Source organism: Lepidochelys kempii, chromosome 5, assembly GCF_965140265.1.
Source record: "Lepidochelys kempii isolate rLepKem1 chromosome 5, rLepKem1.hap2, whole genome shotgun sequence".
NCBI lineage: Eukaryota > Metazoa > Chordata > Testudines > Cheloniidae > Lepidochelys > Lepidochelys kempii.
The window spans coordinates 82795901-82820145 of NC_133260.1; the positions used below are offsets into that span (position 1 = coordinate 82795901).

General features: G+C 41.6%; 1 protein-coding gene across 1 annotated transcript in view; it reads left to right on the plus strand.

Annotated features, from left to right (window-relative positions):
• Nucleotides 1-24245, plus strand: part of ADAMTS19 (ADAM metallopeptidase with thrombospondin type 1 motif 19) — a 279664-nt gene that overhangs the window by 213966 nt on the left and 41453 nt on the right. The window contains exons 15-18 of the mRNA XM_073344873.1: nt 4108-4228; nt 11376-11456; nt 21426-21583; nt 22902-23055. Coding sequence (XP_073200974.1) covers nt 4108-4228; nt 11376-11456; nt 21426-21583; nt 22902-23055 — 514 coding nt within the window. The remainder of the gene's footprint in view (nt 1-4107; nt 4229-11375; nt 11457-21425; nt 21584-22901; nt 23056-24245) is intronic.

The following is a 24245-nucleotide window of genomic DNA, read 5'->3' on the forward strand; positions in this document are numbered from 1 at the left end:
ATACGTATTAATTCTGGTAGAATATTGCATAAGGAATGTCCAGAGCTAGGTTACTGCCTTCCTCTTATATCTACATATAAAACGTAATATTTTAAATTCATTTCACTTATTACAATATGTTATATGGCGCAGTACCTGAAGGACTAGCTGGGGCTGAGGAAAGACAGTACAGAAAATGTATACATTCAGATGAGCAGATCTTTAACAACACTTATTGGGGATGAGGCAATAGATGATTGATTTCATTGTCTTGAAGAGGGGCTCATCTTTCAGAAGCAAGGGAAACACTGATGTAGAGTGTACATGTATATTTAATTCAGCCTGATTTCCAGAAATACAGAATTATAGGTCAAGATAAACAACAACCCCGGGGCCTGAATCATGTATAATAAAAGCTTAACACTAATTCTGTGCATACCACCGAATTGCCGCTGTGGGACACGGACTGCCGCCCCATTCTCATTGCTGCCCCAAGCAAGTGCTTGGAAAGCTGGTGCCTGGAGCCGGCCCTGTGTGCATATTACTTAAAGTTTATGCCTTAAAGTTTCACTTGGTACATGGTACTCTAACTGCTCTTTTTTTGTCTCATTTGGTGGCCCTTTGTCCTCCTCACTCCTTTTTAGTCCCAGAGGTTTCTTTTTGGCTCCATCCTAATTAATTATTGAAAATACGATCTGTGGATAGCCCTACACCACTCAGTCATTGTCTTTACTGCAATGGTAGACCTTGCACAGGCATCCTCTAAACCCTATGCCACATCAGAGTATGCCTAGGTTATGATAAAAAGAGATTTTTTAAAGTATTAGCTAAAAGTTTTAATCCACACATTATAAAACCCTGTTGCAAATGGGGCAAGTTGTATTTTAATGTGTAGGTTTCGTCCTAATCAGCTAACGTGTTAATTCAAACACTTTAACTTATACACTTTAAAAATGCCCATGTTATCCTAGTCTAGATATATGATAATAGGAAATAGGAATACAACTCCCATATGAAAATCCTGAGCTGCTACTTTCTTCTCTTTAATTTAAAAGAACTATAATGGAGAAATGGAGAAACAGTCATCATGTACTTGAACACGAATAGATTTTCAGTTCACAGTAATTTCTCTATTTTATTTTCTAGTTAGTCTGCCCTTGCCTTGATAATTTATGAGAAGGAGTGGAGGTTTTGTTGGTTTCACTGGATGAGTGCACCTAGAATCATAGAATATCAGGTTTGGAAGGGACCTCAGGAGGTCATCTAGTCCAACGCTCTGCTCAAAGCAGGACCAATCCCCAACTAAATCATCCCAGCCAGGGCTTTGTCAAGCCTGACCTTAAAAACTTCTAAGGACGGAGATTCCACCAAGTCCCTAGGTAACGCATTCCAGTGTTTCACCACCCTCCTAGTGAAAAAGCTTTTCCTAATATCCAACCAAAACCTCCCCCACTGCAACTTGAGACCATTACTCCTTGTTCTGTCATCTGCAACCACTGAGAACAGTCTAGATCCATCCAGTTAGTTGAAAGCAACTATCAAATCGCCCTCATTCTTCTCTTCCGCAGACTAAACAATCCCAGTTCCCTCAGCCTCTCCTCATAACTCATGTGTTCCAGTCCCCTAATCATTTTTGTTGCCCTCCACTGGACTCTTTCCAATTTTTCCACATCCTTCTTGTAGTGTGGGGCCCAAAACTGGACACAGTACTCCAGATGAGGCCTCACCAATGTCGAATAGAGAGGAACAATCACGTCCCTCGATCTGCTGGCAATGCCCCTACTTATACAGCCCAAAATGCCATTGGCCTTCTTGGCAACAAGGGCACACTGTTGACTCATATCCAGCTTCTCGTCCACTGTAACCCCTAGGTCCTTTTCTGCAGAACTGCTGCCAAGCCATTCGGTCCCTAGTCTGTAGCGGTGCATGGGGTTCTTCCGTCCTAAGTGCAGGACTCTGCACTTGTCCTTGTTGAACCTCATCAGATTTCTTTTGGCCCAATCCTCTAATTTGTCTAGGGCCCTCTGTATACTATCTCTACCCTCCAGCGTATCTACCTCTCCTTCCAGTTTAGTGTCATCTGCAAACTTGCTGAGGGTGCAATCCACACCATCCTCCAGATCATTTATGAAGATATTGAACAAAACCGGCTCGAGGACCAACCCTTGGGGCACTCCACTTGATACCAGCTGCCAACTAGACATGGAGCCATTGATCACTACCCGTTGAGCCCGACAATCTAGCCAGCTTTCTCTTCACCTTATAGTCCATTCATCCAGCCCATATTTTTTAACTTGCTGGCAAGAATACTGTGGAAGACCATATCAAAAGCTTTGCTAAAGTCAAGGAACAACACGTCCACTGCTTTCCCCTCATCCACAGAACCAGTTATCTCATCATAAAAGGCAATTAGATTAGTCAGGCATGACTTGCCCTTGGTGAATCCATGCTGACTGTTCCTGATCACTTTCCTCTTCTCTAAGTGCTTCAGAATTGATTCCTTGAGGACCTGCTTCATGATTTTTCTAGGGACTGAGGTGAGGCTGACTGGCCTGTAGTTCCCAGGATCCTCCTTCTTCCCTTTTTTGAAGATGGGCACTACATTAGCCTTTTTCCAGTCGTCCGGGACTTCCCCCGATCGCCATGAGTTTTCAAAGATAATGGCCAATGGCTCTGCAATCACATCCGCCAACTCCTTTAGCACTCTCTTATGCAGCGCATCCAGCCCCATGGACTTTTGCTCGTCCAGCTTTTCTAAATAGTCCTGAACCACTTCTTTCTCCACAGAGGGCTGGTCACCTCCTCCCCATGCTGTGCTGTGCAGTGCAGTAGTCTGGGAGCTGACCTTGTTCATGAAGACAGAGGCAAAAAAAGCATTGAGTACATTAGCTTTTTCCACATCCTCTGTCACTAGGTTGCCTCCCTCATTCAGTAAGGGGCCCACACTTTCCTTGACTTTCTTCTTGTTGCTAACATACCTGAAGAAACCCTTCTTGTTACTCTTAACTTCTCTTGCTAGCTGCAACTCCAAGTATGATTTGGCCTTCCTGATTTCACTCCTGCATGCCTGAGCAATATTTTTATACTCTTTCCTGGTCATTTGTCCAATCTTCCACTTCTTGTAAGCTTCTTTTTTGTGTTTAAGATCAGCAAGGAGTCACTGTTAAGCCAAGCTGGTCGCCTGCCATATTTACTATTCTTTCTACACATGGGGATTGTTTGTCCCTGTAACCTCAATAAGGATTCTTTAAAATACAGCCAACTCTCCTGGACTCCTTTCCCCCTCATTTTATTCTCCCAGGGGATCCTGCCCATCAGTTCCCTGAGGGAGTCAAAGTCTGCTTTTCTGAAGTCCAGGGTCCGTATTCTGCTGCTCGCCTTTCTTCCCTGTGTCAGACAGTACCTATACTAATACAGTTAATTCTGGTTATGCTGGGATCTCTAGACTTTTTAATATAAGAACCACATATGGTATTCATTGTAATCTGTTTTTTGTTATCAAATTAGCAATGATGTTTATGAACAGAAATAAGCATAGCAGAGTAATTTGTTTACTGCTAGAATAAATGTTTCTTGTTTTATGTTTAGTATTTGTGTTGATAGCCTTTCAGTAAAACATTAGTAAGGGCTACATTTCCAAGTACATAATACAAGTTCCAGACACTTTTACATTTTTTTTAATATAGTAAACTAGCACAGTAAATGATTTGGTGTCAGATTGTGCCTGGCCCTTATGTGGGTGCATTTACAGAGGAGCCCAATGAACCTTCCCCACTTTGCATAGCCAGTGTAAGCACCAAATAAAGCTACTGACTCTGTGATCAGGTGAACATAGGGATTGTGCTGTCCCTACCACCCCCAGGAGTGCATAGTGTCACAAAGGTGAAGGGGCAGGGCAAGGAGGGGGCTGGGACATGGCTCCACCCTATATACACCAGCCAAGAGAACTTGCCAGCCACATGAATGGGGTGGGGGGTTGTTAATAAGCTGCATGTCCCTCCAAAGTGGGGAGGCAAGTTGTCATCTGAAATGCCTTGTGGTGCTCTCCCTGTGGCGGGACAGCTCTGCACCAGTCTCAACGCACAATCTAACCCTTAATTACAATGATAGGTTTATTTTTCTCCACAGAAATTTGGCTGTGATGGAATATTAGGATCTCTGGCACGAGAAGATCATTGTGGTGTCTGCAATGGTAATGGAAAATCATGCAAAGTTATTAAAGGCGATTTTAACCATACCAGAGGAGCAGGTATATCTGCTTATTTTTTACTTAATAAACCATGCAGTGTTTTGATGAAATTGTGTGTCAAGAGGTATGCTCCATTTTTGCTTAACAATAAGTGCCTGAGAACTACATTCAGAGAGCTGCAAAAGACTTCTGTAAAGCTATTGATTGTTGTTTGATTATGACATGCAGTAGTTGAGATGTCAGTGGAAAATTCACATGAAAATTTTCTAATTAAGAAATTGTAAAATGATGCTCTGTCTGTTATGTATTTATTAAATTACAATAGAGAAGGAATTATCTAATTTGCATTGGCTGCAGTTGTATAAAATACTGTTTCCCTCGGTATGAAGGACTGTTTCATAGAACAGGCTGTTTCTGACAGATTGAAACAAATATTTAGTAAACCCCACTTCACAGTTTTGACACACAGTACCTGCATTTGTTTACTGTTCTTGAGAATCAATGTTATCCAGATTACTATACATCACCTACATGAAGGTCTTTAAGCAAAAGAGGAAACAAAGAATATAAAGGACAAATGTCCAAAGAAAACTTCTTATAAAGTGTCATAACATGAGTATAATATTGTGAATAATATCATAAATCTGAATGGCATTTCTGAAATGTTTTAGCAGCTAAGGCCTAAACTGACTCTCGTGTCAGTCTTCCCATAGAGCTGAATAGGATGACTTATGCACATGAGTGTTTGCAGAATTGGGGCCTAAAGCCATAAGGTTGTCCACTTTTTGCTGCATCTAGAAGCAAACACATTTGGAACAATCCTTTATCTGAAAGTGCATTTGATAGATCATTATTTCAACGGTGAAATGTTTCTTTCTAAAGAAATTTGCAAAATTTCAAGATAGCGAGTAGATTATTTTGCACAAGATAGTATAATGAGAAGCAGACTATATATGTTTGAAAAAAAATCGAGAGATTTCAGTGCAATCTAGACTAATCTAAGCAGTGCTTTAGAAAAGAAAATTGTACAAAGCCTTCAGATACTTGAATTTAGCCCTTCCTGAGGCTGGAGATAATGTAGGACAGGGAAAACTGAAACAAAAACAAGTCTGGAGGCTAGGAACATATAAAGAAAGAGTGGCTAAATTCAGTTACAGATCATAGTTTGAATCTAAAAAGCTATAGAAAAGCTATCAATCAAAATCTGTCAACTCGCATTTATAACAGAGATAAATATCCAAACATATTGTAGGATTTTAGGTTAGAAATATAATAGAGCAGTACTAATCAACTTTGAAGCATGACTATATGAAGAGATATTTTCCAACTTTGGAACTGAAATTTAAATTGTTCAGAGAAATTTTAATTAATTAATTTTTAACATTTTTTTTAAATATGACAATTTCAATTTGTCATAATTTCATGTCAATTTCATGTCACCTATAGGATATCAGGCACAATGATGTCAATACTAAGTAATATAATTTCATATTACAACTATATTTACAAAACGTACGGTCATATGTTATTATTCATTCTGTGAGATCTGACTAGGGGTTTTTAAAGTCTTAGTTCATAAATAAAATTCTGGTTAGATATAGCTTTGCACCAATAACTGGTTTCCTGCACTGCCTTTTAACCGTTTTTTAATTTAAAGCAGCTGACTATGCAACATTTTGACAAATCCTACTTTCTTATTAACTGAAAAAATAACTTAAAAGTTCACCAAGTTATTAATATTGTGACAAAGTTCCTCCTCTGCCTTGGTGGGTTCTGCGCTTTCTGGTGGATTTGCTTGCCTCAGAGGTTTAGGGCAGTCCTCAGTTTGGCTCCTTTTGTTAGTGGCACAAACCTGCCGTTCACTCAGCTAACCTCATCACGGGCCAGCATGGGGAAAAGGAGGAGAACAATTCCCACAGTCTCTCCTGGCCCACCTAATTGGTCAGGGGACAGGCCAGAGATCTTCCCCTCTGGTGGGACCCACAGTCCAGATCAACTTCTCTTATATCAAATAGGGAGTTAGGGGAATAGGGGGAACCCAGGCCCACCTTCTACTCCGGGTTCCAGCCCAGGGCCCTGTGGATTACAGCTGTCTAGAGTGTCTCCTGTAACAGCTGCGTGACAGCTACAACTCCCTGGGCTACTTCCCCATGACCTCCTCCCAACACCTTCTTTGTCCTCACCATCGGACCTTCCTGCTGATGTCTGATAACGCTTGTACTTCTCAGTCCTCCAGCGGTACATCTACTCACTCTCAGCTTCTTGCGTGCCTCTTGCTCCCAGCTCCTCACACGTACCTCACTAACTGAAGTGAGGTCCTTTTTAGCCTGCCCTGATTAGCCTGCCTGTCCTAATTGATTCTGGTAGCTTCTTAATTGGCATCAGGTGTGCTAATTAGCCTGCCTTAATTGATTCCAGCAACTTCTTGATTGTTCTGGAACTGCCCCTGTTACCTTACCCAGGGAAAAGGGACCTGCTTAACCCAGGACTAATATATCTCCCTTCATTCACTCTCCTGTAGCCCTCTGGCATGGAGGGAGGAAGGAGGTAGGGGGCTGCTGCTGCAAGGCCCTAAGCTGTCCCTGCTGCTGTTCCAGCTGCTCCCCTGGCTGGGTCAGACCCTCCCCAACCCTTAGTTGCTGCTGCTTCTGCTGCAGCCCCTTGCAGGGGGCTGCTGGCCTGCTCCCCGGAGGAGGGGAGTGAGGGACCCCCGCTCCAGCCCCAGCTGCTGCCGTGGACACCACCACCACCACCACCTCTGAGGGGTCCTTCCTGCCTGCCTGGCTGCCAGACTGCCACCTGGAGTCACTGGAGCTGCTGCTGTGGTGTTTACTGTCTGGGAGCTGCTGGAGCCTCATGGAGCAGGACAAAGAGGATCATTTGCCGCTGGGGGGAGCGCGCTGAGACTCTGCGGACCACCGTGGAGGGGGCCTCCAAGACTGAGTAACTTTCAAACTGTGCTCTTGTGGTGGGGGTTTTGAATGTGTTTGTGGGGATACAGGGGGTGTGGCGGGGAGCCTGCCCCCTGGCCCATCTGTGTGCCCCCACCTCCACCGTTGCCCCCTCCACCACTCCCACTGGCTGTTTACCATCTGCCTCAGCTCCTGCCTCGAGGACTTAGCTGCTCGCCTGGATTGCCGCGCCCTTTCACCACTTTTTGGGCCTGAAGCAGCAGCCAGCCCAAACTGACTCTTTTTTTGCAACAGCAAATGGGCGCACGTGCTGCCCCGCCTCCCAGACTTCCCCTCCCCGCCACCGCTACAGCAGTCTCCCTGTCTCCCCTTGCAGCCCTTGCTTCCCCCACCTTTTTGCCCTAGCCCCTTGCTAGCTCCAGTTTGTTTGCCTGCCCTGCCCTTTTCCCTCTTCAGTTTTTGTTTGTTTGTCCCGCCCCAGCCCTGAAGCTAGCCCCTTGGTTCCTCTGCCCCACTCCCGGCCTGGTTGTTCTCAGTACTTCTCAGTCCACCACTGCTCTCACTCAGGCCCAAGGGGTACCTCCCCCAGCATGCCCAGATGAGCAGGAGAGCCCCGCCTCTGGTGTGTGCAATCTTTTGGGGCCTGTGGAGGAGGGTGCGGCGGGGATACCACTGGGCATAGGAGAGGGCCTGCCCCAGGGGGATTCTTCCCTTCCTCATGCCACTCCACTGTTACCTCCCCAAGTCCCTGAGCCATCGCCCCTGCCCCTCAACCCGACCCCTGTTAGCCAGCTCTCAGATGATGCCATGGAGGGCTGGGCCCTAGTACAGGGAAAGCGGGGCAAGTGGAATGCTCGAGCTCCACTCTGCCATTGGATTCGGAGGCCCCCCAGAAGACCAGGAAGGGGGGCACCAACATCAAGCCTTCTGCCTTGCCCTCGGGTGTACTCCTTCCACCCGTGCCGGCTGGGGAAGATGTGGCAGCAGCTGAGGGTAGCACCGCCCCTCCACTAGAGCCCCTCCTTGGGGAGGCCCCCGATGGAGCCCCTCCTGCCCCTTTGATGCCTAAGGCCCCAGCAAGCCCCGCCAGTGTTGCTTCAGACGCTGGCAGGGTGGACCCGGGGTGGTGATTTCCATCTACGAGGAGATTGAGGCCCTGGGTCTGACCCCGGTCACCCGGGGGAGGACAACCCTCTGCCAGCGGGCCTCGATCTGAGCGACCTCACCCCGGCCCCCCTTTCCCCATGCTCTCTCGCCCCCTAACCACTGTTCCTGCTCCCACCTCCGAGGGTCCCCTGGACTCTTCCATCTGCCCGGCCGCAGGTGGCACCCCGCTGATGGCCACTGAGCCTATTGGGGTGACAGCCAGTGCCACGCAGCCAGGACCTGAGTCACCAGGGGTATCCCTCATTGGTGAGGGGCAACTGACCTTCAGGCGAGGAGTACGGCAGGGGTGCCCCCTCTCAGGCCAGCTGTACGCTCTGGCGATTGAGTCCTTCCTCTGTGTCCTCTGTCGGAGGTTGACAGGATTGGTGCTGCAAGAGCTGGAGCTGGTCCTGTCGGCATACGCTGCTGACGTGCTCCTTGTGATCCAGGACCCAGGTGACTTGGCGCGGGTGGAGGCTTGCCAGGCCATCTACTTAGCAGCCTCCTCCGCCCAGTCACCTGGGTTAAGAGCTCTGGCCTGGTGGTCAGGGACGGGTGGCAGGTGAGCTCCCTCCTACCCGCGCTTCAGGCCATCTGGTGGAGTGCAGGTCCGCTGTTCTATCTTGGCATTTACCTTTCTGCCACGCATCTGTCTCCACCAGAGAACTGGCATGGTTTAGAGGGTAGGGTGACAGAGCGGCTCCAGAAATGGACAGCACTACTCCGAGCCTCTCCCTTCGAGGGAGAGCACTAGTGCTCAATCAACTAGACCTGTCCATGCTCTGGTACCGGCTCAACACCCTGGTCCCAGCCCTGGGCTTCCTGCCAACCTCCGGAGGGTGATTCTGGAGTTCTTTCGGCCAGGAGTGCACTGGGTCTCTGCAGGGGTCCTCCATCTGCCCCTGGAGGAGGGAGGACAGGGCCTAAAGTGCCTACACACTCCGGTCCATGTCTTCCACCTCAAGGCCCTGCAGAGGCTCCTTTAGAGTGTAGGTAGTCCGGCATGGAGAGTACTAGTGCACGCCTTCCTGCGCTGCTTCCGAGGGCTCCAATATGACCAGCAGCTCCTTTATCTCCATCCGAGGGGTCTTCCGCAAGACCTCTCCGGGCTGCCGGTCTTCTACCAGGACCTCCTCCAGACCTGGAAACTGTTATCAGTGACCAGGTCTGTGGCAACCACCAAGGGGGCAGATCTCCTTGCAGAGCCCCTGCTACAGAACCCCCAGCTCCATGTGCAGGTGGTGGAGTCCCCCTCAGTGCGCCAGAGGTTGGTCCTGGCAGATGTCACCAGAGGTGGAGACCTCCTGGACTACGACCGGGGAGATTGGCTGGATCCCCTGATGCTCGCTCGGTGATGGAGCTCTCCCGGCCTCATACTCCCCGGCGCATACTTCAGGAGGTGAGGGCTGCTTTACCGCCCACTGCTCAGGCCTACCTTGACTAAGTCCTGCGAGAGGGCATGCCCCGCCCACCCTCCACTGCAGGCCCTCCGGACCTTTTCATCAGGCCCAGGCCCCATGGACCCGACCAATTCATCCCTTCACTGTGAGCTGGCTGCATGATTTGCAGCCGGTTTGTTTCCAGACCACGCCGAGGAAACATCTATACACGCTCGTGCTCCACACCCTTCACATCCTCACCCTCATGTCCCGCCCCGACACAAAGTGGTGGGACCTCTTGTCACCTCTGGAGAGTGAGGAGCCCAGGTGGGCCAGCCTATATTCCACCTTAGTCCCGAGGCCCGCTGGGGATATCATTTGGGGGCTGCTTCATGGAGCCGTGAGCATGGACATGTACTTGGTGCGGTTCACCCCCGTCCCGGACACCTGCCCCTTCTGCGGCGTGAGGGAGACCCTGGCGCACATTTACCTGGAGTGCGCCAGGTTGCAGCCCCTATTCCAGCTCCTCTCAGATATCCTGTTACGTTTTTGGCTGCACTTTTCCCCTCACCTCCTTATGTACGCACTTCCTATCCGTGGCCCCACAAAATCACGGGACCTCCTGGTCAACCTCCTCTTGGCCCTGGCTAAAATGGCTTTCTATAAAACCAGGGAGAGGAGGTTGGCTGACGGGGCATCTATGACTGTGGGGCCTATTTCCGATCCTCCATCCGTTCACACATCCGGGCAGAGTTCCTCTAGGCGGCGTCCGCTGGCTCCTTTGATGCCTTCGAGCGCAGTGGGCACTATCCGAGGTTCTCTGCTCGGTGTCCCCATCAGGTTCCCTTCATTTGACCCTTTGACCGCACTCCTGAAAGCTCAAATCTATGTAAGAATAAGGGTTGAGTATGGTAAAGGAACAAAAGAGATCTAGAAACCACATTAAATGTATTTTGTTTGTTAACTTTTTAAAACCAGAACATCAACATTATAGATGCCACATAATGTGGGAATTCCACCATGGGCTTCAGGTGCCCATAATGATAGAGGACTCTATTTATCTTGAGCCAACTCCACCCTTGTGGTTTCTGCCCACAAAACTTCTTGAAGGAATATCAGCTTTATGATGTTCATTTGGCTGTAGATCATTGTATATATTATATATAGTACATCACATGGATAATTGTGTGTTTTCAATGTTTCAGAGGTTTTAATGGGGCTGTCAGGAAACGTAGCAGCCCCATCTCCTTATGTCATGAAGTGGAGAGAAAATAAGCCTTGTGCAACTTATCTTCGAAGTATTTTTTTTCATATAGGAGTACTAATTAAAGACACAGAGGGATATATTCTTTCCTTGTTTATGGGCCTGATTCCATGAGGTGTTGAGCATCCTTAACTCCCAGGCAGTCTATGAGACTACTCACAGACTTAAAGTAAGGCTCATGCTAAAGTAATACTTTGCTGTATCAGGTGCCATGAAGTCAATGAGAGTTGTAAGTGCTCAGCAGCTTTGATGTTCTGGCTCTATATGGGCATCTCCCATTAGCATTCATAGCAGTCAATCACAATAACCATGGAACAAACCCTTTACATGAACTTATTTTTGGACGTTCATAGTACAAGCTATCTTTGTCAAGGCTGTTTATGACAGGGCATCCTGAAAAATATGATACAATATTAAAAAGAAAAAAAAAGAATAGCAGATTAAAATGCAAAATCTACTGTTCCGTAGCTTTGTATTTAACTCATGACATTTGATCTCATGCTTAGGTTATGTGGAAGCTTTGGTGATTCCTGCAGGAGCAAGAAGAATCAAAGTTGTTGAAGAAAAACCAGCTCACAGCTACTTAGGTATATTTTGTTTCATTTATTGTTTGTACCCACAGCAAAATATTACCATACTGCTGGTATGTGTGACTAAGAAGTGAACTACAGAGAATATGAAAAGAAAGTGAATTCTGTGGAAAGGCCCTCTAAAGGAACTGTGCCTCAGGGAAATGACAATTGTGTGTTTACTTTTTAATAAATTCCTGAAAAATTACAATTGTTGCTGTTCTGTTCTGTGTTTTCAGTTGAAACTGAGAAACGGAACCAGGAAGAATTAATAGTGCAATGAAATGAAAAGTCCCTGGTTTGATCTTTATATTAGCATAATTAACCTATAAAAAGGTTTTATATGATTAATCTCATTTTTTTCAGGGAAAATTAAGATAATAAATCTTAATAATAGCAGTCCCAGAGTTCAAAGGTTTGCTTTCAAGTTATCATGAGAGCTGCTCCTGCTCTGTTAAAATATCTTTAAAGGTTCAGTATTCTGGATTGCTCTCTTGCACTGATGGTTTTTTGGGGTTTTTTTTTGGAAATAATGTCAGCTCATACAACAGAATCTCAAATTGATAACCTCAGTTTTAGTGGTAAATTTTCTAGGATATTTTTGTTTTTTAAAAATAATTTATTTGAAATTATTGAAGTTGAAAATGAAACATACCTTAGATATTTAGTAATGTATTAATCTGCGCAGGAGTGGACATGTCTTTTACAACTTGAGTGTATTTCCTTCCTCCGTTCCTATTATATATGAACCACTCAGCTTCATCGTCTAGTCCATTTCATCTTGTCCAAACTTCTTGTAGCACACTCTAATAATGAAGGACGCGGTACAGTCCCAATAATATTGTATTGGGACAGCCAGGAGGTATGTGGGTTACAGACAGAAGCATTCCATTGACATAGTGCTGTCTATATCAGGGGTAAGATCTGAGCAACGTAGTTGAGCCTGACGACCCCTGAGCAATGTAGCTGGGTTGACCTAACTTTTCAGTGTAGACCAGCCCTTAAACTCATAAGTGCCTGAATCACTTTTGAAAAAAATGAGATTTAGGCTCCTAAATCAGTTAAACATTGCAATGTTGAGTGCAGCATCACCTTTAAATCTGGGACATACTCTCCTGGGATACTCAGGTCCCATACAGAATAGTCAAAGCTTGAGGGAGGAATCTATGCTTCTGTTTGACTTAGGGAATCAAACTCCTTTGTGAGTAGCACTCCAGCTCCTCTTCTAACCAATACTTTGGTTAGGCTCAACAAGAAATATATGAGCTTTTTTCATGTCACTACATAATGTCACAAAGTATCATAATGGGCATCCTCAGACATGATACAAATCTTTGGAAATGTGCTCCTTATCATGGTTGGTCACTAATTCTTAGTCACTTGTCATTTTACTTTTACTATTTTAAGTACTTAACAAAGCAACTCAACCTCATTGAGGTCCAGCTATTGTTATATTTGAAGAGCATTTGTTCAGCCATTTTTGAATTATTGAATTCCTGAGCAGCAAGAAAAGGACTTGAACAATATTGTTCAAGTGAAAATTGTATGTTCTTACTGCGGGAAGGAATTTCCTTTAAACTTTTCTTAAGTTGCTTGGTTGCAACAGTTCTGAGAGCAGTTTAAGAGTCTGAACAGAATGAAAAGAATTCCAAAGTTTGAGACCAAGAATGAAAATTTCAGCTCAAAAAGATCATTTTGCAGAAAACTCTGACTAAAACCTGATAGTTGTAATTTGCATTGATACATCCTTATCCACATCCAGCATTCCCTATCACAAATCCTATAAACAACGATTTAACTATTCTTTTGTGTTTCTGTCCTTCAGTTTTATAAGTTTCTTTGTGCTATTTTTACAATGTTGAATGCTTTATTCTCTTAATTTCTGGCCCTAACAACAAAGTGGGTCAACTTTACATATTCAGGGCCAATTTTTCAGAAAATAAGCTCTATAAATGCTATAGAGAGGCATGCAATATGGCTGCAAAAACATAGACTTCCAAAGCAGAAGCCAGGTTAAGACTGTTGGAACATTTGGCCCTTATTGTACTAGTGTAAATTCAGTATGGGGGTAATCAGAACTGTGCTTCCATCTTCACAAGTATTGGGGAGCAGAAGCACTGTGGTCTGGGTCCTGCAACTGTATTGACTAAATTGTGCCTTATAGCCACAGTCCACATTAGTAAAGAAAGACAGTGTCTGTTCTACAACAGCAACTCTCAGGAGGAATCCTGACTGATTGTGTCAGAATTGTTCCTGGGCCCTACAGAGAACATAAAATTCAATGGTAGCAGCTCTATCATCCTAGGAGAGGAGAGCGTGCAACATGTGATCCTCTGTGCAGTTGGGCAGCCCTGCCATGGCCCAAATCTCTCTCTCTCTCTCTCTCTCTCCCCTCATACCTTTGGGGAGCTAGTATCCTAAGTGGGGATGAGACAGTGTATGCACTCCCAGCCACACTGTGACTAGGTCCTGCACAGATTCAAAAGATTTACAGAATCTCTGTTACCTGCAAAAGATCCACATTTTAGCTAGTCAGCCCTAGATATGCTACATGGTCAAAATGTCAATAATAATGATCCTTCTTCAGTACATCATTCTTAAGATCATATGGGTGGATAGAAATTGTACTCAGTGACAAAAAGAGAGAAAACAGAGATGTTTAATTGGTAACCTTTCCATGCATCAGAAATCCAATTAATTTAAGAATTAAAACACTGTATTCAAGAAGGAATTTGAGATTTCTCTCTAAGGAGTATTATTTCTCATCATGTTAAAGCTGTTGCCAGGAGACTTTATTCATTTTCTCTTGCTTTACAATCTCTATCATAAGAATAAGTTATGAAAAAGTCAGTGTTTCGTGTATTAGCTGAATTGTTGTACAGTAATGCTGTGCTTTGTCCTTTCCTCAATTTTCAAATTTAACAGGCTACAATTATCTTTTGTCTAAAAACCTCGTTAACATGGGGTAAAAAAGGTAGTTTACAGTATGTTTTTCATAAAGAACGTATTAGGCTTTTACAGCAGAATTCTCATTCTTGTGACAGTGTATAATGACATGACGATTCCTATAATGATTTCATAAGAATGGATATTAGAATATAACTAAAGAATTGTTTTATAGTCTAACGACTATAATCTTCTCCTTACCTTCTGATATTCTGCTAAACAGATGTTAGAAGGAAAAATGCAGTTATTTTCGTTTGTAGCACAGAAGTGGATTACTTGTGACTTCTCAGATATATAGTCAATCTCTTTCAAAGATGTAAATCTTTTGGACGCTTGAGAATTTAATGCTACACAAATTTGTAATCACCAGTTCGATTTTGAGGCATCTAATGCACACTTGTGCTGCATGTGGCTTCCATTATGGAATATGCTTCCTAAGGAAAAAAATCTGTCGTATAGTCCTTTTATGTAGCCTGTCAAAGCACACACAGTTTTAAATATCATCTCTGACAATGCTTTTAAATATCTTGAACCAGATCCTCAACTTGTCTAAATTGTCATAGCTCAGTTGAAGTCAATTTACACCAGCTGAGGATCTAGTCTTTATCAACAAGAATATGTACAACTTTGTGTATTAAGACCAAGCATATATCCCTTCCACCTCCCCGTGCTTAATGGTTCATATAATATGGTTAATATGTAGCACTTTTGGAGCTAATGTTATACCAGTATAAAGTAATCATATGTTCTTTAGGATTTACTAATGCTTTATATCTTTGCTAGTTGTTAGTACTTTATTTCATGAATTTTGTGATTTATATTGATAGAAAGTAAAGCTGCCAAATTAAAAAAAAACCACTGTGTGGGTTTACATTTTTTTTCATGAAGAGAAGATTATGTGGTTTTATTTTGTTTTAATCTGGTAACAAAGAAGACTCTGTGGCATTTGCTGTCTGTAGTAGTCCTTTGCAGTTCATTCAAATATTAGAGAAGAAAAAGGCATAGTCAGATCTTAGACTCCCAGTCCAGTGTTTTGTGTATATGAAATAGGTAGAACTGGTAGCAATTGATCAACACATTTCAGAAAACACCCAGAATTAAGCATATGAAAGTCTATCATGCTCAACTGATGTTTGTTTAAGCTTGGTGAAAATATTTATAGATTTCTCACCTTGCCAAAGCAGTAGATTGTGAAATGAATAAAAGTTAGTTATTCCTTGTCATTCATCAAAGTTAAATCTGAGAGCCCTGTTCAGAAAAGACCCATGTGTTATATGTTGTTTTCATTTTTAAAGGAGGAGGTCTAGACACAAGGTCAAAGCACAAAAATATGAGCACATTTATACACTTATATTAGCATTCTCTGTTTCAAAGACTATCCATGCAAAATGGGTAATTAAACAGAAGTGGCTAGTTAGACATGTAATTAGCTATTTGTGCATGCATTTATCCAGGTAGCACACGCAAACGTAACTATACACACAAACATTATGTACACATTTTTGCACATACACACTTTAATATGGGCCTCTGGACTCTCTCTCTCTCTTTTTTTTTTTTTTAATCTGGGCCTTGAGCTACATAGAAGAATTGTGCAACAACACTCTTTTTGATAAATGCCATTAAGTTACTATTCTTGAGAAATTGTGTTGGGTACATAGAGGATTCATCAGCTTTATTGTCAGAGTAGGTACAAAATGGAAGTGATGGAATATGTGCAAATTTGTCCATAGTGCTAAAGATTTAAACATATATATGAGAAAATAGTTACACAAATTAAAACATTTAAATCACGTTGCTCTTCAGCGAAGCAGTTAAGTACATATTTAACTTTAAGCACATGCTTAAATCCTACGACTTCAATGAGATTTAAGCATATGCTTTGTGGAATAGTGATGGTCTTCTTATTATTTGCAGAAACTGTTGAGAGAGAATAAATACAGACTGCTTTATATAGGTTAATTAAAGTTGTATCATCCATAAAAATCCCAACACCCGGTCTCCTTGGTTTCATTTTATAGTAACCTTGATGACCTTGGCACAGGGCATTTCCTGAGGATTAATGACCTGTTAAGGTTAACTGCCTGAGGTTCTGCTGAGGTGCCATCATCTCCTTCCTGCCCATCAGTAATCCTCAGGAAATGCCCAGTGCTTTGATAGTTATTACTTAAAAAACAAACAAACAAAACAGAACACCCCCACAGGCTTGTTCTTTACCCAGATGAGTGTATGTAATATTCACACACAAATTCAGGATGTATATTTGGAATCACATCAGTTATATCCAAAAAGCCATTAATAAACACTGAATCACAAATATCTAAATATTTTATTTGTATTTTAAAAGGGGAAAATAGAAGTATATTCTCTTCAGTTTTAGGAAAACCTGATCAATATAAACTGTCATCTTTGTTTTCTCTACTATTCATATTATACATCATTACCTCCATATTATATCTTTCCCATTTTATTACGCATCTTATTGGAAATATTTCTCAGGCACATTCAACAATGTTAGTTTCAATAAATGTTTGATTATTGGAGTATGTGATTTTGTAAACACTAGACACTGTGATTTTGTAAACATGAACATTTTTCTGAAATCCTTCCTTTGGGGAAGGGAGAGTCTCTTCTTGACACTGTGCATGCTGCGATATACCTAATCAAACGATTGCCAAGAGGTTATGTGGGACTGATAACTATTCTTCTTTGGTTTCCTTATGCTCAAAACAGTGGCCTGAAATAAATTAAGGGAGAAGCAACTAATAGGAGAACTTCCTACAGAGAGATAATATCAAAGTTCACCCTCAGCTATTTGAGAGATGGTGGGGAGTTTAGATTATTCAATTTATAATATCGCTATATAAAAGTAATATAATGGTTAATAGTAAATTTCTTCACACAATCAAAGATATTTATCAATTAAACTATGATATTCATTATTTAGCACTAGCATTTTTAAATGTCCCAGTGTTGGATAATGAAAAATTGAAAAATGTGGTTGCAAAAGTACATTTAAATGGAAATAACACTAATATTGGTACATTATGTCAAATTATATCTAATTCTAGAGACATTGATAGTGGTTCCAAATATAAGCTTGTGACAGAATTTTGCCTTTTACAGGGCATTAAGCTGAAATTTTCGAAGGTGCTTAAGATATTTGGTCACCAAATTCCCTAGTTTTCAAACCCTGTAATGGGCTTTGAAAATGTGAAATAGTGGCTTACTTTAAAAATACTAAAGGCAGAGTGTACACTTTCAGGGGTTTATGGGGGGTTTTTTTTTGTTTGTTTGTTTTTAAAGACTATTTTGATCACTGGCAAGTGTTCCTGGAGAAGTAGTAAATGGTCAAAATTACATTCTTCTGAAACTTTACATGCAATGGCTCACCAAGTTTTGTACCCTCTTTGCACACAAAATATACTATCCATCAATTCAGAATTCACAAAAATGTGAACTTCTCCCTCATTTGAACTCAATCCCCTTTTTCTTAAAATCTATTATCCTTTCTCTACAAAAAATGGCAATTTCCACTTAAACAAAAATTAAAATGTCAGAACAAAGCTACCCTTTCAGTAGTGTCCACATAAAGAAAGAGAGAGAGCACACCGTTACAGTACATAAATCCAGCAAATATACCACATACCTCACCATTACTCAGTTATTAAGTAAATGGTACAGGCTAGTTTTTGATCTGTATTACAGAATAGTGCATTCTGTGGCATCAGATTGATCAGGACTGACAGAGAATGTCAGAGGATCTGACTTGTGTTTAGATATGCACGTGTTGGGTGCTCAACTCATCCTAGGTAAAGATTGGAGAAGAAGGGAGCATTCAGTCCACATTGAAATAAAATAACCTTTGCAGATTACTCTTAGTATTTTACTAGGTACTGCAAAAGGATTCTGAAATGTGATTACATAGTAATAACGAAAAGTAGTAAATTATGCTTTCCATTATCGTAGTGCAGTGGCAGTCTTTCCATTTATTTCATGGGCTTTACGAAACTGAATTAATTGAGCTTCATAAAACTCCTGTGACGTAGGAATTCCCATTTTACAGACAGGGTGCTTGTCTGTATGAATACTTAGTTTGCAGCAAGCTGGAGTGATAAAATCTACCTCACACTAGCCTGCCACGTACTAACTGTCTGTGTGGACCCTGCTGTCAGTTCTTTAATCTACTCCCATTTCAAAGTAGGGTAGATCAAATGGCACTATGGAACTTCTAGTGTGCAGCAACAGGGTCCACATGGACAGTTAGTGTGCAGCAGGCTAGTGTGAGGATGATTTACATCGCAACTTGTTGTGAATTAATGTTCATAGAGATAAACCCAGGAAAAATTATCCAGATTATCCAGACTCTGATTTAACAGTGACTTGTATCAGATGCTTCACAGGAAGATGTAAGAAACTACACAGTGGAAAATAATGGAATAACCTTCACATGGGTGAATTTTCTTCTTATTCCCTACCAGTTAGTGGTTGTTGTGTAGTCTGAAGTTTGAGTATTTATGTTTTCTCATTAGCCATACAATGTTTAATAAACCCTTTTGGTCTCAAAGGTAGTGGTAACCTGTTCCCACAGGTCAGTTACATACTGTTTAACTTTTTTTCTCTGAGCAGTATTAAATTGATTGCTACTTGTTCTTGTATTACGAGAAAGAGTAAATGGGCGTGCTTAATTTACCTTCTCGATGTCATTCATTATTTTGTATACCACAGTTATCTTCTTTCTAAATCAGGCAGACCAGTCTTTTCTCATATGAAAGTCTTTCCATGACTCTAGTCATTTTCATCATCCACCTTTGAATCCCTTCTATTTCTGCTCTATAACTTTTGAGATTAGATGATCAGAAACAAATGGTGGGGGGAAGGGCAAGGTAAATAAAACCATCATGATTAGCATATTAAGCAGAAGTCTCAGCACACCAAATGTCTAGCCAGTGCCTAGTGTGTTTTGCAAATCTCATGGCATAAATGAGTTTTAAAAAGATTCAAAGGAGAATAATGTATTGACTTTATGGACATTAATAAGGAATATCTCCCATGCATGGGGATAAAGGTTGACACTGTTGGTAGAGTAGAGGCAGGCCTTATTACATATTAGCACTGATAGGTAAGACAGAGTTAAACTATGGAAGGCCTTATATAGGGATGCAAAGATATGGAAGACCCAGACCATGAACCAAGGAAATTACTTTAGCAATAGCATTTTGAATGGACTTCAGTGGACCAAGATTGCAATTGTCAAGGTTAGAATGAAAACAGTTGGAGTAATCAGGACTGGGACATACAGTATATCTAGATAAACTTGCCCAAGGTTAAATAAGCTGTGGCAGAGCCAAAAATAGATCTCCTGATTCTCAGTCTTAAGCTTTAATCACAGGACCACGTTTCCTTCCTTCAAGTCAAATTCTGCAGCTCAAATATGGGCCCACAGATGTGACAAGAATACAAAAAGAACCAGAATGGTTCTGTTACATGGGAGGCCTGTTCTGCACCTTCTACACACCTCATGTGTCAACATGGAGTGTTTTGGAGATGGGTAGGGGTAGGCTAGATGGATCCACAGTTATATTATTTCATCAGCCAAGCCCCCTCTTTTCTATGATGGACTGGGTACAAAAGCTGTTACAGTCACATGGCTGCATAGCAGCTCCACTGTTGATCAGGGAGAGGATTCCATTCCAGCTTACCCTCTCTGAGCCTTGCAGACCTCCCCAGTTTATAGTCCATTTACTTTGGTTGTGTGTTGGGGAGAGGATTTGGCCCTTACTAGCAACTACTAAATGGAACTTAATTAACTTTAAATAGTTGAATTGTTAAACCTAAAAGGACAATTTTTGAAACTTATTAAATCACTGGATATTTTTAATACAGGAATATTTTACAGCATTAATGGATTTTAGAGTCTTACTATTTATTGTACTGTGCTGTAGTGGCACACATTATTGGTGAATAATGCAATTGTATTCCTGCCAGTCGATGGTCCTATTGCCATTGTTTCCCATAGAAACATAACATAACAGTATAAATATAAATAGGAGAGAAGTTGATCACCAGGAATGACTCACATTAATGTACAACTCTAAAAGACATTTTGAGCATGAACTAAGGTGCTGAGGTTCTTTCACATAATTCTGAAGCCAAACATCCAATTTAAATGGGGAATGTGTAGAACTTCTTGCCCACAAGGTGACTCTGAGTATACTTTACTTCACATGACTGTTCAAGAGTCTGATTCTTTCAAGAATTACACTCTTCACAGGAGGAAAAAAATACTGATTCATGTATCAAAAATTATGCAAAATCATTTAACCTCAGTAATTTGAAGTGTGTCTTATTTAGTCTAATCAATACTTATGATCAAGCCAAAAGGGGGAAAGAGCCCTCCCCCTAAAAAAGGTATTCCTGGCTTGAAACATCAAATTATGCCTATTTACAAAAGTCAGTTTTTTAAAAAATGGAAATATAGTGCATAAATGTAGCCTGTCTGGGACAATTGCAGCATTTCCACATTTTCAGTGAGTAATCACTGGAGTCTACTAGTTAAAGCAAAGCACTTGAAAGCAGGAAGTTACTAAATCCTAATCTGCACTGACCCAGAGAAGTGCTCTGTGATTTCTGAAGCATTCCATTTGTCCCCCTTATTCCTTAGGTCCTGTCTGTTCATAAAAATTACCGTAGTGGGGGCAAAGAACTTGTATAGACCCGACTGACCTGTGTTTTAATCAAGTTACTGAATAATGCTACAGGCCGTTAATCCTTGTAATCAGGCCAGTAAAACTGTCCTAACTTCAGAAGAATCCAAATAATGGCAGACATATGTTTTTTGTCATGTTTCCTTGCCAGAAAGTGAATCTAGAATGTGCTGTTGTTGAAGTGTACATATGTAGGTTATGAATGACCAATAGCTTTGTGAATTGGATCCTGTGATTCCACCAACTTGTAAATTATACTGACAGCACAATATGAAGATGTCATAAAGTGTTACTGTAAAGTTCTGTTTCACATCATTTTCTAATATTTCCACAGCTCTTCGAGATGCCAGCAAACAGTCCATTAATAGTGACTGGAAGATAGAACATTCAGGAACATTCAATATTGCTGGGACCACTGTCCATTATGTTCGGAGAGGTCTCTGGGAGAAAATCTCTGCCAAAGGTCCCACAACATCACCTTTACATCTACTGGTATGACAATACGGATTATATTTTTTACCTGTTTTATATAAAAGAGCATGGTGGTGAGGATGGTGTTTTATGTTTCTGGAATTCTTTAGCAATCCAAATAGCTTGACAATTTTTCCTAATGTGAGATAGCTAGAAGCCATAACTGAGATAAAATCTTTTGTGTGAAAAACATATAGGAGACTTCACATTGTAAGAGCAGTGGGCTGTGGTGGTCACCTACTGGAATGGAGGAGAGGTGAAGTCGATAGTGATGGTGATAGAATTGGAAGCAGGAGAGAGAGTATGGTGATTCTCAGGGTGATGATGGGAGAATACTCAACATTTTTCAATCCTCCAAATGCAAGAATCTCGGGAGATATGTCCCTCCAAAAATAAATTAAAGCCTGATATCCTCACTGTCCTCCAAAAACTATATCTTTCTTGTGAGTAACATCATCTAGTATTCTTTCATGCAGAAACCTGAAGTTGTAAATCCATCCTTTACCATTGGGTTATCTAGAATCAGATCTTGCGTGATGACATCCTCTCACTACTCTGGTGGGAGAGAGGTGTTCAAAATGTTTGTCTGTAACTGTGAAACACAAATTAGTTTGTGAGCCAAATTTATTTCTAAAAATCACATTTATTCAATGAGCCACAAGAAGCCACAATATACTCCTGCTATGGGTTATTTCTTATTACTACTGCAGATAGCATACTGGGGAATAAAATTCTCCTGCCATCATAAACGTACACATCTCTAGAACAACTAAGTCACACATTCCTTTTTGACAGGGATTTAGGCTAAATTTAAATGGTTTATAAGTAACAATAGCTTCACATGGACTGTATTGTGTGTTCAACAGTTGCAGTGTGCTGCTAGTGAAAATTGTTATAGTAAAAAAGAAACAAATCTGGAGAAAAAGTTGTATGGTTTCTCTGTGGAATTACATTGAACAGTGAGTTAACAATACGGTTGCCTTAAAATGGTCAGTTTCTAAACTATCCAACCACCCCTTCCTATAGAAAATTCTAATCTGAGAAAGTCGGCCTCAATTTTTGCTCCTCTCCTAGTGAGTGTTGTGCACATCCCTTCATTTATTCTGCTTAAATACTCTGTCCCTTTCCTTCGTGTAGGTCAGTATAATACTTAAAGTCAAGAAGACTGTGATGGTTTCCTCTAAGACCAGAATGCAGCTCTGTACCAACAGAGAAAGTGCACATGAGCAATATAGTGTTCATTCTTGCTTTACTACTCTCCATTTAATTTCTTCCTCTGGTCATAATTGGACTTCAGCAATGTCTGTGAACATAAGTCTTCATTCTGTGTATGTTGCAGGTGTTGCTTTTTCATGACCAGAATTATGGTCTGCATTATGAATACACAATTCCACTGGACCCTCTTCCTGAGAATCAGAGCTCAAAAGTGCCTGAACCTCTTTTTATGTGGACGCACTCAGGTTGGGAGGACTGTGATGCTGTATGTGGAGGAGGTAAATGATTTTTTTAAAGTTATAATATATATTTATATATTCTTGGATAACTATTTGTTCAACCAAATGTTAGTTTTAATAGTGTTTTAATAATACCATCCTCATTACAGCTGATATAATACAATAGGCATGGAAAGATTTAAGTATATTTTTCATCTGCTTGCTTTTTAATTTTCTAAAAACAACAATAATATCTATAGTATAATTTTACATCTAAGTAATGTATATTGTCAAAAAGGACAGTGAGGAGAGGAAGTCTGGTTAAACAAAATGAATTAGGGACAAAATTATTAAAAAAGCAATTGTGTGTGTGTGTGTGTATACATGTACATAACAAACACATATGTATGCTTTGTTATGTTCCAGTAAATATTTGGAATCAGTGAACATAGTTTATCAGTAAAATACATTTCAAGGAATCCTAAGTGACGCTGATGAAAATCTGCACCCAAATCTCAAATCCAATCTCTGTAACTAGTAGCTTGTCTTGATAATGATCCAAAAGTACATGTGCCACACTGTCAAGCGTAGCTCACGACTATGAGTGCCTACTTCAGGGCAGACTGTCAAAAACAGGGCAGAGGCCCCAAACTGGTGGTGTGTTCTACAATTAGAATTCACCAAGCCTGTAACAAATGTGAACTCCTAGATCACTATGCCAGTTTTACTATGGAGTCACAAGCAGTCCCCTTAGACTTTCCAGTCTACCTTGCCACCCAGACAAACTAGACATAGTGATAATGGTCATTTATATAAAAAATCACACCACATCTGGTTGCTTCCAGTCCCAAGAGACAAGTCGTTTACCCCAGATCAATTGGTACTCTAGATCCTACACCAAAGACAACACTTGTAGCTAATCCTGTAATAAACTATTTAAAGGTTTATTAACTAGGAAAAAGGAATAAAAGAGGTTTCAGAAGGGTAACCGTGTTAGTCTGTATCAGCAAAAACAATGAGGAATCCTTGTGGCACCTTAGAGATGAACAAATTTATTGGGCATAAACTTTCATGGGCTATAACCCACTTCATCAAATGCATGGAGTGAAAAATACAGTAGGCAGGGATAAATATACAGCACATGAAAAGATGGGAGTTGCCTTACCAAGTGGGAGGTCAGTGCTAACAAGGCCAATTCAATCAGGGTGGAAGTGGCCCATTCCCAACAGTAGACAAGAAGGGATGAATAT